We start from the raw sequence: 17701 nt of genomic DNA, 5'->3' as shown, positions 1-17701 counted from the left end.
CGCAGGAGGACAGGCGTGCCTTCACCGAGCTGGCAGCTCATGTGCGGCCGCAGCTCCAGAATCCAACTCTGCTCGAGCAACGTCACTATGAAGCTCTGCAATTGGCACAGATTGCTTCATTGTTTTCGCTTCCAGCTCAGCGGAAGACGCTTGTTGTTTTCGTCGGCGTACCAAAAACCAAATACATGTGAGTATAAGAGTGAAACCTGCAACGCTGCCCACAGTACTGCCAGCAATGACCCCTGTGTCAGTCGACTTAGTCGACGAAGACGGCAAGGGCGAGTCGCCTTCGGGATCTGACTTAGGGGTCACGGTTGCTGTGACTATCGTCGTCGAAGATGGGCTCTGGTCTACTGGGACACATAAGATATATATGAAAGCCCACACATATTTGTACTCAACGACGCAGAGATGAACGTACCATTACTGATTGGCGTAGCGAGAGTTACATCCGTTCCGTTTGGGTTTCCATCCACGCAGCCAAAGCCATTCGCCTTGTTGTCGAAATACCCGATTAAGCCTTGCTCACAGCACCAGTACTGATCTTTATTCTGGTAGAGATCCCACACATCATTTGCACAGTGAGGGTGCTCTGTTACGTCTGCAGAACAGTCTGTGCCTATCGGACAGCAGATTGTCTGTCCTCCGGAACTCCTGCAGTAGGTGTTTTGACGACAGCAGCTGTAGAAGTCGTCCCAATAATGACCGCATGCCACTTCGTTATCCGTGCACTCGCCGTCTCGACGAAGAGAAACTCCGTATGGTGGGGGTTATTTGGACATCCTTTCTGCTGACTCCGGTGGTAATAAAGGGGGGAAGATAAGTATGGAGAAAGGTTGGATGAATGCTAGCTATGGTCCTATAAGAACTTCAGGGTCGGCCAGAGATCAGTGGCTGGGGCACGAATCTCGGAGATCAAGCCGTCCCCCATGCTGGTGGATATATCACAGTTCTTAATTGGCTACAGACCATGGACTGGTATGTAGATCGCGACGCCGTTCCACTTGGCGTTCGTTTCGTTGTTGACGACTTGACTTGGCCTTGATTGCCATTCTTGGTTTATCAAGACAAAGGTCTCCGCCATTTGGGCCCATTTGAACAGGAATCGAAGCTAGCGATGTGCCACGTACATAAGTGTAGCCATATCACTCTTGATGATGGATGCAGGAAACAAGGAGGAAGTTTGTGGTTCAGTCAGGTCATGTATCGAGTTAATGCCTTGTTTATCAGGCACTAGTATTGCCACCACTCCATCTTGATGTTTTCTAGACCTCCATTCTTCTAGTGTTGCCAACTACCAACTAGCATGTTCCTAATACAGCCTCGTCGAAAATTGAGGGCAAGATCTACAAAAGTCCAAGAATACAACTAGCAAAGAGCCTCCTAGGCAACAGTGGGCACAGCCCCGCCCGTGACTCATGAAATACATCGTATATATAAACAATCCCTCCTACATTGAACGTAAATCCAAACAACTAATAACTCACACTACAGCTTTGCTCAGTCAAGTGTAACATTGGTAAACTTTTGTCTATTCTTATGAGTTGGGTCAGTTAGTTGACTCGCATATGGCTTACAATGGGAATCAGATGGTGGACGCCCCTCACAAGACCTCGCCACATCACTATTCGTCAACGTATCAAGACCCCAAGGAGAAACCTCACAAACTACAAACACACAATGTCATCTGAGCTCCCCCCCGACTTCCTCGCCCCAGAGGCACCCCCCAACGCCACACTCCGCATCCTCGACTTCGAAAAGACCACGCCCCCGATCCCCGCCTACAAGGGCCACTTCGCAGCCGTCATCGACAACCTCTTCACAGAGTCCGAATGCAGCGAGATCATCCGCCTCGCATCAGAATCCACCAAGTCCGCCTCATGCCCGGAAGGCAAATGGGCCCGCGCGATGGTCAACGCCGGACGCGGCAAGGAGACGATGGCGATCGACACCCGCAACTGCGGGCGCATCCTGTGGGACACCCCCGCTATCGCGGAGAAGCTGTTGGCTCGGATGTGGCCGTTCCTCGAGGAGGGAGGCATTACGGAGGTTGCGAACCGGCCGGTGGTGACGATGTTGGGGCCTGCGCGCCGCGGGGAGGTTTTTCGGTTGAGTGGGCTCAATGAGCGGCTTAGGGTGTTGAGGTATGAAGGGGGAGATTATTTCCGACCGCATTGCGATGGGAAGTTCGTGAGGGAGGATAAGAGCGAGCAGTCGTTTTTTACTATTCAGATCTATTTGAGTGGGGATGGGGTGCAGGATTTGGAGGAGCTGGGGAGGAGGATTGAGAAGGCTGAGAAGGCGGATGGGCTGTTTCGGGGGGAGGATGGGATGATTGATCTTTCTACTGTTGGTGAGGAAGTGAGTGGGGATGAGGATGGGGATGACGGTGAGGGTGATGGGAGACTGCTTGGGGGGGCGACGTCTTTCACGGATGGGTTTGGTGCGAAGGATGCTGTGAGGGTTTTTCCCAAAGCTGGATCGGTTCTGGTCTTTCAGCAGAGGAGTTTGTTTCATGGGGGGGATGATGTGTTTCGGGGGGTGAAGTATACGTTGCGGTCGGATGTGATGTATAAACTGGTTGACAAGTAGAATACCCAAATAGATAATTGATTTAATGCCGCCCTTTACTTCGATAGTCAGATCGGTATTCAATCGCTAGTCAGCACCATCAATCCATGATATGTCCCACGGTGATCAACGTTCCGAGATTTTCGACCGGTACACGACTACCAAGCCAAGGCCTGCTTGTTAGAGGCATCATGCGTTGAGTCCGTACTCCTCGATCAGAGTCTCAGCGCATGTCGCGCCAGTCACATAGGCAGTAGCCTGGACGTGGCCGTTGACCAATACAGGCACAACACTCATATCCGCGATCCGCAGGTTCTCAAGACCAATGACCTGGAATTTGTTGTTCACCACCGCGTCGGTACTACCCGTAGGTCCCATCTTGCACGTCCCGGTCATGTGCCAGCTGGAGGAAGTCGTGTTCTTCCACAGGTCCAAGATATCTTCGTCGGACTCGGAAGCAGGCGCTATCAGGGTGGACACAGTATGTTTCTTGAACGCCTCGTGCTTGGTTACTTGGAACGCGTCCCGGTAGGTTTCGATGCATGCGCGGCGGTCAAATGGATGGGCCAAGAACTTGGGGTCGAAGAGCAGGGGAACGTCAGGGTCCGAGGACTGCAGCCGGACCTCGCCTCTGGATTGCTGGTTCATCAAAAACACGAGCATGCACATGTAGCTGTAGTTGCCTTGGATGAGCTCTGGAGAGAAAAGATGGATAGGAAAGTGTGTCAGAAACTCGTAATGGGGGACGGTCGGCTTCTGGAGGTACTCTTGGACGGACGGGTCAAGATCCTGGAATTCAGGCGATGCCGTGAGGTTATCTGACTTGAACCACCCGATGCCAAGCTGGCAGGCATATCGCGCCCAGGGCCCGCTCCCATCCTTCTTCCACTGTTCCATGGCTGCCTCCTTGGCTGCTTCGTCCCCGAAGAAGGCGTTGCGGTCGTTCGTGTCGGGGTCACGGCGGAAGCACATCGGGGCGAAATAGTGGTCCCTCAGACCTTGGCCCACTGCAGACATCTCGTGCGTGACGGGGATGTTAAACTGCTGCAACTGATCTGCGGGCCCGATGCCCGAGTGCATGAGGATTTTCGGGGTGTCGAGGGATCCCGCCGTCAAAATGACCTCTTGAGATGCGAGGTCTAAAGTTGGACAATCAGCTTGTGATTCTGGTGTATTCGCCATAATTTAGACTTACATTGGTTTCCTCTGGATTCAACTCCAATGACCTTCTTTCCGTTGAGGACCAGCCGCTGTACGGGCGCCTCGGTGATCACGGTCAAATTGTCAGGAGCGCCCTTCAGCAGGTCGGCGGCAGTCGTCCGCTCTCCCTTGGAAGACGAGTTGATCACCAGAGACATTCCAATTGGATCACCCGAGTTATGGTCGGGGTTGCGCCCGAAGCCTGCTTGCTCGAAGATATCCATCATGAGGGGTAGATCCTGCTCCCACTCGGCGCTATAGCCAACGCGAAGCGCACCGTCCAATCCGTGGTCAGCCTCTTTGGGAGCAGCGTACTTGTTATGTTTCCCAGCGATGGCTCCATCGAACGTTTCCAGACTCTTCAGTCGAGACTGTATGCGATCCCACCGGAACGTATCATCCCCGACCGCAGCCGCCCACTCGTCGTAATCATCCCGGGCGCCATACGTATAGACACCAAAATTGATAGTACTACTTCCCCCAAGGGCCTTTCCTCGGGCGTAGTCAATCTGGCGACCGTTGCAATGCTCCTGCGGGGTAGTTTGGTAGCCCCAATTCATGCCGGGGGTCGTGAAGGTCGTCCATCGCTGGCCTTCCACTCGGAGAGACCGATCATCGTTCCGACAGCCTGCCTCTAGCAAGAGAACACTAGGGCGTTTCTCCGAACGAGCCAGGCGTGAGGCCAAAGCACATCCTGCCGGGCCTCCTATATATCGTGTGGTTAGAGACGAGTTTTTGAATGAGGGGTTGTTGTTCAGGAATAAGTGGGGCTTTGAACTCACCCCCCACGACGACAAATTCATATACGGTCCCTGTGGATCCCATTCTATCGCTTGCTGTAACTTTGAGTGGTGATCCTTTACAGTCGGTATATCTGAGAAGACGAAAGGATCATGAAGCGGAAGAAACTAGAGGGGCCATATTTCTCGAAATAATTTATCCCCATCGGACAATCAAACTGCCGTAATGGGTTACCGCTAGCAAGAGTCCTATTTAAACTTTCTGCAGGGTTAGAGAATAAGCGGTGTATATCAATCGAACTGGGGGGTACAACGGCAACGATGATTGATGGAGGAATGGGTGGATCGATGGATAGATACTACTAGTGAATCCTGGGCGGCAATTTCGGGTCTAGCCTGAGAGGGCATGAGATGTTTAGTCTAAAGGGAGTATACTCAAGATACCTTGATTTATATACTCATGGACCGTACTCTATACTTCTCGGGTTCGTTCGGTCCTTTCCTTTGCATGTAGTGTCAACACGTCCATTGCTGTGACCAGCTTCAAGGTCCACCTGTGGTACAGACCACTTCTGACATGGTGGGTCAGACCGCTGGTGGATCAGCCCTGTCCCTTCTCCCTCAAACAGCACGGCTTGATTGGCTATGGTGGAAGGTATTGCGGTGAAACCTTCCTGTCAGGAAGATCAGGAAGCGCTCCATGTAGACATTATTAGTAGGTCCAGTGCGGACGGTGATTAGCATTGTAGTGCTGTGGGAAAACATCTTGTCAGTTGATCTCTGGGAAGTAGACGCCTAGGAATCAATAGACTAGGTATGAGAAACCTTCAAGAGCACCCACGCACAGATAAAGGCACATTGCAGACCACAGTCAGGGATCTCAACCCCAGAGTATCACGTCGGTCGAATCTCGGACCACCCGGGTGAAAGATTTTATATGGGAGGTCAATGCAGCCCAATAAGCCTGGCAACCTTTGCGAACAGCACCTCGTACGGTCCAATCAGAACCATAGAAGCAGATATTTTGTGGCTCGTCTGGGGATGAGCCGTGGGTACATCCATCGCATCGGCAGAACGCCGACAATAATTACGTCAGATACTCTCAGCAGCGACACATCCTGTCTGTCATCTGGCTGATGTGCCAATCAAGCTTAGCGGGTCAAGATCTTCCTGGCTTTGATTGTCCGAGGTGCATGGAGGATCGCGTGGAGGGCGTTTATTATTCTCCGACACATCTCCATTTCGAAAGGTCCTGTGTCAAGCCTGGTGCAACATGAATCTCCAAGTCAGACTTTGCGACCACCATTCGTGTCATATCCATTGTCATTGGAGATGAGATTGATCAGGTGTTGTATATTTCCAAGCCCACAGATCTCGAGATCTCTTGCATAATTGTCATCGTTGTCGTCCGTCTGTCGGACGAGAGTGAAGCGATCGAGGCAGATCTCGGCAGTAACCGGATTGACGTACGTTGAGGTTGAGAAGTGGCGTCTCCAGCAAAGTCTGCTCGTTCGCGTATCGGTTGATCCCAGGAACCTTCAGCCTGAGGTTCCCAATCACATCCCATCCTGGGTCACGTTTTCTCCGCTTCGTCTCTTACTTTATCCAACTATTTCTGCTTCTCTTCCCCCCGATCGACAGTTCAACGCCATCATTTTTTTCATATTCTCTCCCTCAAGAAAGTTTTTTACTTCCTCTGTCAATCGTTCGAACAACTACACTCTTTTCGTTCCTCTTCACTACAAACCGTCCCATCGTTTACTATTTGTAATCCGCTGGTCTCTCTTTTCTCTTCTCTATATCGGCGGTCTCCCGTTTTTACTCCACTACGGCAATAGTACTTGCACCGCGACACCCGGTTCTTTCCGCCCCATCAAACCTCGTGCAGGATATACAGCCTCGGGAATTGTCGCCGGAGCACCGACTGTTTTAGGGTTGTTGGAAATGAGGTTGCGATTGGTCGATCTCGTCGCCGAGAACCATCGAATCCCACCCCTATAACAAACAGAATATCACCGACTAGTGTTCGGCTCGGGAGTGATGGTCGTGTTTGCGCACGTCATAGATATCGCTCTCGGGATGTGATAAGATTCGCAAACCTTGCTATACTGGTTTAACAATCATCTGGAGAGATCTCTTCAATGCAATCTTCGCTCTCCGACCCCCCCGAGGGCCTCGTCGGGGGGTACAAGGGTGCCACCGAAGCCGTCGAAATACTCGTGGTTTGTTTCAGTGCGGTTGCGCTCTACAATTCCATCGAGCTGGTTGCTGTCATCCTTCTGACATTCAATCGCTACACCGGTTTGTACTTTTGGACCTTGTTGCTTTCCGACGTGTTCGGAGTCGTCCCCCATGCCGTCGGCTACGTCTTGGCCTTCTTCGGCAAAGGCCCCATCTGGGTGGGAGTGACCCTTTCCACCCTCGGGTTTTATCTCATGGTGCCCGGTCAGTCCTTCGTTTTGTATTCTCGGCTCCATCTCCTGGTCCAGAATCGAACGCTCCTGCGCGGCGTCCTCTACCTCATCATCTTCAACACCATCGTGCTCCTCGTCCCCACCACCGTGCTCACCTACTCCACCATCTACCTCCGCACCGAACCCGTCATCCGGGGATACAACGTGATGGAACGGTTGCAAGTGGCTTGTTTCTGTGCGCAAGAGATGTTCATATCCGCCTTGTACATCATCGAAACCGCCAAGTTGCTGCGGCTGCGGCCGGCAAGGGACGCCTATCGCAACCGCATCATGTACGAGCTGATCACGATCAACGTGGTGATCATCCTCATGGATGTCGCCCTCCTCGTCATGCAATACGTCGGCTTGTACATCCTACAGACCACCCTCAAGGCCGCCGTATACAGCGTCAAACTCAAGCTCGAATGTGCGGTTCTTCGGAAGCTAGTGCTGCTGGTGAACCAGCGGGCATCCGAATCCAGCTCGAGTGATAGGGAAAATTACCCCAACTTTGTGAATCCGCTCCGGGTCACGGCCGACGTCACTCGACCCCCGAAGACCTCGAAATCTCACTCCCAATCACCGTGGGGGCCCATGTCCGAGGTTAACCTGGGCTGAAATCAGCTGGAGTCGGTTACCACCGTAGTTCTGATGGCACTCCCACGGTCTCCGTGGTATCCGACGGTTTAAACCAAACCCTGCATTCGTAAAAATAAAACGACAAAAGAAAAACGAATGCTCACCAGTTGGAGTGATGTGATCGAACAGATTAGTTTCATGCTGGCTAGCTCTGTGTCCGATGGACAAGATCTCCTCGGAATCGGTCCTCCACCAGGACGTCCGCCTTCCCCCCGACAAAAGTCACCGGGTGCATCCAACATGCTCGCGGGTGACTAGATCAGGTGTCTTCGGCCATTGGCGGTCGAGCCCCAGTGTCTCCATACGATCTTGTATCGCCCGAGATTTGTATCTGGTTGCACACCCCGGGCCGTGCGCGGTCCATGCCACGCCAACACGGCTGACATCTGTCTGTGAGACATTGACTGTTGAAGTTTCGGAAGTCTCCATATCTACACGATATAGTACACCACCGCCGGGCATGTGGGGTCGATAGCTCATTATCCTCTTTCCAATAGATCGTTTGTGTACAATTGCTCTTGTGTATACTATTATGTTGGAATATCAGTCAGATTAAGCCCTATACCAATCGTTGGCCAACGTTCTGGCGTAGCGGTATTAAGATATCATATATACTTGATCTTACATTGATATTTCGGTATACTGCCAGTCTTTTTTCCCATAGAACTTCACTTTGCATCTTGCATCATTGAAAACTACGCCCGACTGGAGGACGATACCCGACTCCAGCTAATCCGTGCAAATGTGAGATAGCCTCTGTTCCATACTGCGCTCTCGTCCCGCGGAGATCCTGTAACGAGCAGAAAACTCTACCCGACCAAGCGATTGTTCCAACTGCTCAGCTAAACCAGCCACCGGCACGCGTAGGTAAACTCCGTTGTGCAGGGTCTCTCTCGACTGCCTCAATCACCGATCTTCGGCCGCAATTAACATCCTCGCGTTGTCCCAGCGGCCAACTAATCCTTTGTGAAAGCCAGCCACACATATGGCTTTGTCCCATTCATGTTTATTCAGAAATGCATGTGAATTGGCTGGAAGTCAAAGTCGTCGCCACACCCCACGTCCCCCAACGCGGACGACAGATGAGATAATCTGGTCGTGAAGCCCCACCACGTTCTTGGCTCCAACGTCTCACATCATCTATTAAACTGCATACAACTTCTATTCCACGGGACGGACTGATATCATACTGGGGATTGAAGGTCCAATATCGAGAAATGATTGGCGGATGGAGCTGCCGGAAGTAGAACTGGAGCTGGAATCCTTGGAAGCGAATCCGTTATTGGCGAAAAGGCCGAGGCTCTCCAACCTCAGGCCACAGCCGAGAAGATCTCACTAAACCTCATTCAGACGTCTTCTTGCCTCCCATCATACGTCTGGAGAATTTCTCCGGTTCATGTCTGTAATTTGTGTCGCTTGACATCCGTCTCTTTATTGACATCACTGGCAACTCTACGACCGTTCTGCTTCAGCAGAACAACTGTCCTTATCTATCTACTTTTTTATCATATTTCATCATTCACCCACTAAGCTTTGATTGGCATTGGCCGTTCCACGCGGTAATCAGCCGTGGGGAAAGAGAATCACACATCCAAAGAAAGTGCGTGTCGGCTACACTATCATGACAACTGCATACTGACAGTCAAATGAGTCTAGTTGTCTATACTACCTACTAGTGAGGCTGTTGCGTTACTCAATCCGCCAAGAACCCCATCCCCAACCATGCAGTCCAAGTCGGATAGTGCCCGGACGACGGGGCATCCGCCCGACAGTGCAGATCTCCCGAGTCATAGCGCGGGAGACGGACGAGTTGATCACCACCCCCCGTTGAAAGTCGACCCCCCAGACAGGGTCTACCCAGTCCGATCGATGGTCTCCGTCGAGCCCTCGCCCTCCAACCAACACCCCCCGCCGGGAGGATACACTGAAGTCGCTTCCCCGGGGAAAGGCGCCCAAACATACTCAATCATCGACTCGAGAACATGGGACGAACTGCGATCGCGATCGCAATCCAGGAAGTCCTCCCGGGTAAGCGCATCGAGCATTGAGGCCGTTCGGACGGCCCTTTCGCCCCCCTCAGCGACGGAATCCGCCAGCCCGGTTGTGGAGAAGGGCGATCCGTTGCAGGAAAATGATGGAGAGGTCGTCCCCGAAGGTCACGTCACGTCGCGGTTCAAGCACGTGTTAACCGAGGGGGGCCATGCTGTCGTGACAGGGCGCGTCAACGAGTCGTTTCAAGAGTGCGAAGACGAGCCGATCCGCACCCCGGGAGCTGTGCAGAGCTTTGGTGTGTTGGTTGCCCTGAAGGAGGAACCCGATGATGTATTGTCGGTTCGTGTGGTGAGCGAGAACTCGGAAAAAATCCTCGGCCACTCGCCCAACAGCCTGTTCGCCATGAAGTCGTTCTGTGACATCTTGTCCGACGAGCAAGCGGACACTCTTTTAGACCACGTTGCGTACGTCCGCGAGGAAGGCTTTGATGCCGAGACCGATGGCCCGGACGTTTTCATCCTAACGATTAACAAACCCACGGGACCGTCAGTCCGGCTCTGGTGCGCGGTTCACGTCAATCACGTCAACCCGGACATCGTCATTTGTGAGTTTGAGCTCGAGGACGACCGTCTCAATCCGCCTAGCCAATCCGTATCAAGCTCTCCGGGCGCGCCGGTCGATACATTGCGTGCCAATCCGACACCCGAACAGCTAGCGGAAAGCACCATGGACATCAGCCAACCGTTGCGGGTTTTGCGCAACTCGCGGCGACGGCGGGGAGAGACCGCCTCCATGGAAGTATTCAATATTATCGCGCAAATCCAGGACCAGCTGACTCGTGCGCAAAGTATCGATAGCATGCTTAATATTACCGTGGGGATCGTGAAGGCGTTGACCGGATTCCATCGCATTTTAGTCTACCAGTTCGATAACGATTGGAATGGGTATGTGGTGTCGGAGTTGCTTGATCCCAAGCATTCGAAGGACTTTTACAAAGGGCTACACTTCCCGGCATCAGACATCCCCAAGCAAGCGCGCGATCTCTACCGGATCAACAGGGTGCGTTTGCTGTACGATCGGGACCAACAGACGGCTCGTCTCGTCTGCCGCACCCTTGAAGACCTAAAACACCCGCTCGATATGACCTACACATATCTCCGTGCCATGTCACCGATCCATCTCAAGTACCTGGCCCACATGGGGGTACGCGCATCCATGTCGATCAGCATCAACTCTCCGTCATCCCTCTGGGGGTTGATTTCATGCCATAGCTACGGCACCGGCATGCGCGTCACCTTCCCCATCCGGAAGATCTGCCGACTGATCGGGGACACGGTCTCTCAGAACATCGAACGTCTCTCGTACACGTCAAAGTTGCAGGCGCGCAATCTCATCAACACCATGCCCATGAGCGCAGATACGTCTGGCTACATAGTCGCGTCGCCGGACGACCTACTGAAGCTGTTCGATGCCGATTATGGGGCCCTGTGTATCCATGGCGAGACAAAGCTCTTGGGCGGCAATGTCAACACCGAGTCGACTCACTCGCAAGAGATACTAGCGCTGTTGGAGTATCTCAAGATGCGCCGTTTCAACTCAGTGCTCGCATCCCACAACATTAAACGGGACTTTGCCGATCTACGCTATCTCCCGGGTTTCAAGGTCGTGTCGGGGATGCTGTATGTGCCGTTATCCACCGACGGCGGAGATTTCATGGCGTTCTTCCGTCGCGGCCAACTGACGGAGATCAAATGGGGAGGAAACCCTCACGAGAAAGAAATTGGCCATGGTCACCTGGAGCCGCGGGCGAGCTTCAAGGTATGGACCGAGATGGTGCTCGACCAATCTCGTGAGTGGACGAGCTCAGAAGTCGAGACGGCGGCGCTGTTGTGCTTGGTGTACGGAAAGTTTATCCGAGTACGGAAACAGAGGCAGACAGCTATGCAGGGATCGCACTTGACCAAGATCCTGCTGGCCAACTCAGCGCACGAGTTCCGCACGCCGTTGAACGCCGTCATGAATTACCTCGAGATCGCTCTCGAAGGCGCGCTGGACGCTGAAACCCGCGAGAACCTGAGCAAATCGTATTCCGCATCCAAGTCGTTGATTTACGTCATCAATGATATTCTGGATTTGACCAACACCGAGAAGGGAAACGAGCTCACCTCGGACGATGCATTCGATATCGCGACCGTTTTCCAAGAATCGACGAGCATGTTTGAAACGGAAACCAAGCGGAAAGGCCTTAAGTACACGGTGGTGGCGCATCCGGGTCTTCCGAAGACGGTGATGGGCGACCAGCGGCGTGTGCGACAGACGATCTCGAATTTGATTTCCAACGCCGTCCAGAACACCTCAACCGGAGGCGTCACCGTTGAAATGTGGCGCTGCCCCGACTTACAAGAACCAGGCAAGGCAACCATCTTCATCTCAGTCCTTGACACCGGCACGGGAATGTCCCAAGACATCCTGGAAACGCTATTCCAAGAACTCGAGCAAGTATCTCCGGCTCGTGAAGAAGTTATCAACGACAACGACGAGCATGAATCTATCCGCGCACTCATGGACCCCCAAGACCAGCGGGTCCTAGGCCTGGGTCTGGCGCTCGTCTCGCGGGTCGTTCACAACAGCCGCGGACAGCTCAGCGTCCGGTCCGAAGAAGGGAAGGGCAGCCGATTCCAGGTCTCGCTCGAGTTCACCGTCGCAGAAGAAAATACGGACCCCGTCAGCGCCAGCCAAGCAGCCCCTTCAGCCGAAAGTATTGAGACGCCGTCGCCGCTTCAAGGCAGCGACGAGTTTGTGCTGGTGGACGGCGAGCAGAGTCGCCGACCCAGTGCCACCTCTAATCCCTCATTTCGCAAAGATTTGCCGCCCTCGACTGAGGAACCAGCTCCGACACCCAAACAGGCCCCGACATCCCACCCGGAGCCTCCCAAACCGCCAGAGCCAAGCGCCCCAACCACCCTTCGCGTCTTGGTCGCGGAAGACGATCCCATCAACGGCAAAATCGTAGAAAAGCGTCTCAACAAGTCGGGCCACACCGTGCGTCTCACCGTCAACGGAGAAGACTGCGCAGCAGTCTACCGCGAGGATCCCACCCAGTACGATGCCATCCTAATGGATATCCAGGTATGTCAAACTCCCCCAAAAAACCATCTCACCACCTACACTATAGTAGATGACGCTAACCCCAATAACCACAACTAGATGCCCATCGTCGACGGCATAACCTGCACCAAAATAATCCGAAACTTCGAAACCGACTCACCCAAAGTCCCCCTGTCCGATGCAGCACAGCACAACGGCCGCGTGCCCATCTTCGCCGTGTCGGCATCCCTCTCGGAAAAGGACGCGCCCATGTACATGGAAACCGGATTCGACGGGTGGATCATGAAGCCCATCAACTTCACACGGTTAAAAGTATTACTCGATGCACTCCAGCATCCCGACGTGAGACGCGAGGTTGCATACAGCCCCGGACACTCCTGGGAAGAGGGGGGCTGGTTCACGCCGCCGACGTAGCCGTTTTCTTTATTCGATTGCGCTTAAACATACCACCCTAGGAAGGTACTTTCGAGCTCCCCCCTCGAGATAGAGTGTGTGTCAGAGAGGGGATACTGCCCTACCCTACAAACAAACGGAAGAAAGAAAGAAAATCAAAAGCTGAATCCATCCATTCAGCCCCGTTACACACGTGCCGCGGCCTGGCCCTCGACATCTACCCGCCGCTGTTGAATCTGTTAGATTATATACACGCTCATCTACGATATAACGAAGTTATAATATGTTTCATACCAACATCCGTCTTCTCATCATGGGTGACAATTGATGGTGTCACATCTTATTACATTAGACGATACTATATGGCAATACCCTGTTATAAATAACATAAGAATAGCTTGGTTTAGTTATCTTCTCTGGATTGGTTTATTTTCTCTGGATCAGTTGAATCCTTCCGTCCTTGTTTGATTCTGTCCTATTCCGGCAGCAAAAGATAAGAAGAAAGAAAGAAAGTAAGAAAGAAAGCGAACAAGAAAGTTCCGCATCAAAATCTAGCCAGCCAGCCACTGAGTACAGAATAGAAAGCTTACTTTCATTTTATCCATTCAAAATCTACCCCCAACAGACTTCAAACACGAAGTCACACATCCACATCCACATCCACATCCACGATCCTACTTCGGAGGAAAAAGAGATCGATGATTCCGAGGCCGAAAGTTTAACATAGCGTAGCATTATATCCGTATAGTTAGTACAGATTACAGACTATTAGAGCTAGACTACCTTCAGTATAGTAACTATTCGGAATACCCAAGACCGATAGATTCCAACAGACCCTCTCTACATCCTTATATCCTGATAGTACATGATTAGTGTCAAATTGGCGTTCCCTCCTGCAACGTGACCAAATATCTATATATACATACGTACTCCGTACAGTGACAAAGATTACCACTCGGCTACAAAAGATATCTAGACACTTCTGAGCTCTGTGAATACTTTTATGTAGCCAATCTTATATTGCGACATGTACCTACCTACCAAATTACTCCACCGTGACACCAAACCAACCCAAGAGGCCCACTTACAGGGAGGAGAATGTCGAGGTCAGTAGTTAAGAAGGAAGAGACGTCTATTCTTTGCCCCTCCCAGGAAGGAGACACAACGTCCCGCTATTGTGCGACTATTGTGTGGCTGACACGAGGAGGCAGTTTTTAATACCTTTTTTTCCTATTAATGTATTTTTAATCATCCGATCCGTGGGTCTTTGTGTTTGTGGATCTGTTTCGTGTGTCTCTTGTTTGGGTTCAGGAACTTAAATAAATGGTGTAGTACTATTAGGGTAAGAAGTTGTTGATTGGGGTATCCGGGTTAGTTTTGTTGCACTGCATGACTATGGGGTTACTGATTATTTATGGAGGCTGGAAGCGACGTTATATCTTTGTAGAGAGTACGGAGAAAGTTGAGTAGTGATGAATTACTTGTGATCTGCAATAACTTAGATAGGTAAGGTAGCTAGCTAGTGATACTATTCCTGTTGTGTATATACATATGTTCATCTATTCATCCACGGTGAATAGATCACCCTACTTACCTACCTATCTATCTCCCTACCTACTATATTCAAAAGAGTACTCCACACCCTCTACTCTGTACGTAATTCACTTCACAAAATCCTACTCCTCCACTTCCTCCTTCCCAACTAAGTAATCCTGCTGTTGGATGGCGCAGTGCCTGGTGTGATACCTTGCTTTGTTTCTTTGTTCCTTGCATGGGCGTCCTGTACTGAGTAACCCCAGGAACAGTGGGTCTGGGGAAGAGGGGGCGTTCGTGTCGAATCTGTGTGACTGTATTGCACTGCTTTTGAATCTAGTCGAGTCCTTGTAGGGAGAGAGGGGTTTGTGGGTAGTTTGGCTGTCGGTGTTGTTTGATCCGGGGTGCTGTATCTTGGCTATGTGGTTATTGTGTGGTTGGTAATCCTCTACTGGCGGTGTCTATAGGTGTTTGTACTATACAGGTGTAGAATCTGGGTTTGAGGAGCGTCCGCTCAATATTAAGTTATCCAACACGTGAGTACAGATACACAGTAGTCTTTCCACGAATATCATAAACCATACAAAATCTAAAAATTCACACAATATCGCCAGCGATGATTAGGTATCCGCCGTAAAATCAAATAACAAAGTTTTACACCATCTGTAACGGCGACTCCTTACTGCTCGAGCCTGCCTCCGTGCTCCCGTTAGACCCGCTATGCGTGATATGATCCCACGATAGACTCCGTTCGGGTGCTGCGAGGGTAGCGTCTGTCGTTTCCCGTGACATGGCATGGTACTGTTCTTGAGGAGACGGTTCCAGGAACTCCTCGTGGCGGTAGGTTACTGTGTCTGGGTTGGAGTCGGGGTCGCTGCTGCGGCGCTGTTTGTATTCGTCTGGGCCTTCGGGAAGGCCGCTCCCGGGGGAAAATGGGCTGGGGGTATTGCGCTGTTGGTGGGAGGCGCTGTTTCTGTTTTGGGCGTTTAAGAAATTCCTGCGGGTATCGTTGGCGTTGGTGTTGTCTATCAGGGAAATTTCGGGGATCCCCTGTTGGCAGATCATGGTGGGGGATTGGATGAGGCTGATCAGACGGTTGAGTATAGCGAACTCCATCATCACCTTGACGCTGTTGGTGATACCGCCGTAGGCCAGCTTGATGGGCTTGTAGTTGGCAAAGTTGCAGACGAGGATGGATGCGTCGAGGAAGATCACGACGACCAGCACGGTCATCAGGCTGTAAAACATGCGCTTGCCTTCCTTGCCCTTCGCGTCCAGCAGGGACTTGAGGTTGCGTTTGGCCTCCCACATGAAGATGGCTGTGATGATCAACTCACGAATGCAAGAAAATAAGATCCCCATCTTTTCGAACACCAAGGCTACCGTGGCTACCTTCTTCGTCCAGAATGCGGCGGCGAACAGCGCCGCTAGCGGGATATTGATGACGCAGGTGGTGATGATGATCATCCACAGGACGAAGGTGACGATTTTACCCTTGGTGACGAGGTCGAGGCGCGAGTACAGGATCAGGGCGACGCCCGTGGTCATGAAGACGTAGCCGAATCCTTGCATGACAACGTTGGCCTTGGCCGAGCCGACCTGGAAGCCGATCAATGTAGCAAAGACGGAGTACCAAAGGACACCGGTGGTTGCGCCGATCATGATCCAGAAGTATTTTCCTTGGTAGCGCTTGTAGAAAAAAAAGATCCAGAAATACAATACGAGGCAGTTGTACATGGCGATGGCTAGCAAGGCCGTGATGACCAGCGTCATGCTGCGGGTTGCCCCATAGGCGATTGTGGTGGCCATTTTAACTGTTCATCAAAATATGCCAAAATATGATGAAAACAAATGTGATGGGCTTGTACGTTCATAAGGAGATCAGCCATAGATATATTGGAAATAAGTAGAGACGGCAAGTCAACCAAGAAAGAACCAGATCGGTACCCCATAATGGGAACAAAGCCAGATCGACCACCCTATTCCCCCTCCAATTGACGGAGATGGGGGGTTCTGGACCGAACAGGTTCCGTCCACCGCAATTAACATCCACCATTCACGAGTCAGTCCCTGCACGATCTGAGAATCAGACCTTCTCCCCGAGTCGAGGCACCTAGCTGCTGGGCTGAGCCGAGCCCATGGACGCTTGATGAGAAGGGAAGAGACACGGTCGAGTCGAAGTTAATCCTTTCAGGGCGTTGATTGACTTGACCTAATCCGGCGCGCAAGGTTACAGCTCGCAAAGGTAATTGACAGATGAACCCCTTGAGATAATAGAAACGAATGCAGATAAGACCAAAGAGAAAGCCTACTGAACATGGTAATCCCATCTACCATGTAACTACACATATGCCGTCTTGACATGGCGGGCAATGATGCCTGACGGGGAGTATAGGCGCACGGCCTGCACGTAATAATTGCATTCGAGATCCCATCTATTGAAGGGAAATGTCGGATTGTACAGGCCATGGGAATTCAGTCAGTACCCGTGTTTTTTTGGCGGGGACCGGGGTTGTCGTTCCCCATCACGGCAACGATCCAAACAAACCATGGTTTGCGGGGGGGAGAGGTGACGCTGGCCCCACCGAGACCGGAACCCTCGACATCCTGACTCGAGACCGAGAACAAAGGAAAAGGAGGCAAACTCAGAGCCAGATGCATCTATCTCGTTTGGTTTGATGGGTGTGACTGGCGTCTAGCGGGAGTTTGTGGCGCTTTGGCCAACCTTGAGAACGCCTCCGTCTGCGCACAGTGATCGTTTCTTTGTTCTCGGGTCCCCGCTATCGATGTCAAGGTTGCATGGAGCAATATGTTAATGTCAGAGGCTTTTCTACTCGTTTGACCGGTGGGAGGGTTTGCGTCCGACTAAACTCGCCGCACATGGGGCGGGGGGGCGGGTAACTTCGCGACCACTGCACGAGAACCAAAGAGCCCTCTCCCACCATAATGGAAGGTGTGATATCAATACCATGGGTTAGCTGCATGGTCGATCTCGGACTACTCAATGGTTTGACCATGGTGTTGGGTCTAATGAGGGTGAACTTGATAGTCTCGCTGTGGAGCAGATCAACC

The 17701-nt window shown here is 51.9% G+C and overlaps 6 protein-coding genes across 6 annotated transcripts; 3 read left to right on the top strand and 3 right to left on the bottom strand.

Annotated features, from left to right (window-relative positions):
* Positions 1-21: 21 nt before the first annotated feature.
* On the bottom strand, positions 22-1084 carry P168DRAFT_280642 (uncharacterized protein; the record flags this gene model as incomplete). Its single annotated transcript, XM_024835882.1, has 3 exons — positions 22-353; positions 422-592; positions 970-1084. The coding sequence occupies 3 exons, from the start codon at positions 1082-1084 to the stop codon at positions 22-24; spliced, it is 618 nt and encodes a 205-aa protein (XP_024694350.1).
* A 407-nt stretch (positions 1085-1491) lies between these two features.
* P168DRAFT_250621 (uncharacterized protein) lies at positions 1492-2601 on the top strand. The gene is made up of 2 exons (XM_024834226.1): positions 1492-1519; positions 1590-2601. Exon 2 carries the CDS (start codon positions 1681-1683, stop codon positions 2590-2592), a length of 912 nt encoding a protein of 303 aa, XP_024694349.1. The 5' UTR covers positions 1492-1519; positions 1590-1680; the 3' UTR covers positions 2593-2601.
* Positions 2602-2760: 159 nt separating this feature from the next.
* On the bottom strand, positions 2761-4596 carry P168DRAFT_233720 (GMC family oxidoreductase; the record flags this gene model as incomplete). The annotated part of the gene is made up of 3 exons (XM_024833383.1): positions 2761-3710; positions 3767-4477; positions 4554-4596. The coding sequence occupies 3 exons, from the start codon at positions 4594-4596 to the stop codon at positions 2761-2763; spliced, it is 1704 nt and encodes a 567-aa protein (XP_024694348.1).
* Positions 4597-6362: 1766 nt separating this feature from the next.
* Positions 6363-7672, top strand: P168DRAFT_130309 (uncharacterized protein). Its single transcript, XM_024832679.1, has one exon. The coding sequence runs from the start codon at positions 6653-6655 to the stop codon at positions 7580-7582; it is 930 nt and encodes a 309-aa protein (XP_024694347.1). The 5' UTR covers positions 6363-6652; the 3' UTR covers positions 7583-7672.
* Positions 7673-9325: 1653 nt separating this feature from the next.
* On the top strand, positions 9326-13117 carry fphA (putative sensor histidine kinase/response regulator; the record flags this gene model as incomplete). The annotated part of the gene is made up of 3 exons (XM_024833328.1): positions 9326-12094; positions 12137-12724; positions 12803-13117. The coding sequence occupies 3 exons, from the start codon at positions 9326-9328 to the stop codon at positions 13115-13117; spliced, it is 3672 nt and encodes a 1223-aa protein (XP_024694346.1).
* A 2166-nt stretch (positions 13118-15283) lies between these two features.
* Positions 15284-16438, bottom strand: P168DRAFT_280637 (uncharacterized protein; the record flags this gene model as incomplete). The annotated part of the gene is made up of 1 exon (XM_024835881.1): positions 15284-16438. One exon carries the CDS (start codon positions 16436-16438, stop codon positions 15284-15286), a length of 1155 nt encoding a protein of 384 aa, XP_024694345.1.
* Positions 16439-17701: the final 1263 nt, after the last annotated feature.

The sequence above is a fragment of the Aspergillus campestris genome (genome assembly GCF_002847485.1).
Source record: "Aspergillus campestris IBT 28561 chromosome Unknown P168scaffold_4, whole genome shotgun sequence".
NCBI lineage: Eukaryota > Fungi > Ascomycota > Eurotiomycetes > Eurotiales > Aspergillaceae > Aspergillus > Aspergillus campestris.
Note: the sequence above shows the minus strand (reverse complement) of the source record. Positions and strands in the feature narration are given on the sequence as shown.

Excerpts from the sequence above, each read along its gene's own strand:
- P168DRAFT_250621 (XM_024834226.1), top strand. The coding sequence starts at position 1,681 with ATGTCATCTGAGCTCCCCCCCGACTTCCTCGCCCCAGAGGCACCCCCC.
- P168DRAFT_130309 (XM_024832679.1), top strand. The coding sequence starts at position 6,653 with ATGCAATCTTCGCTCTCCGACCCCCCCGAGGGCCTCGTCGGGGGGTAC.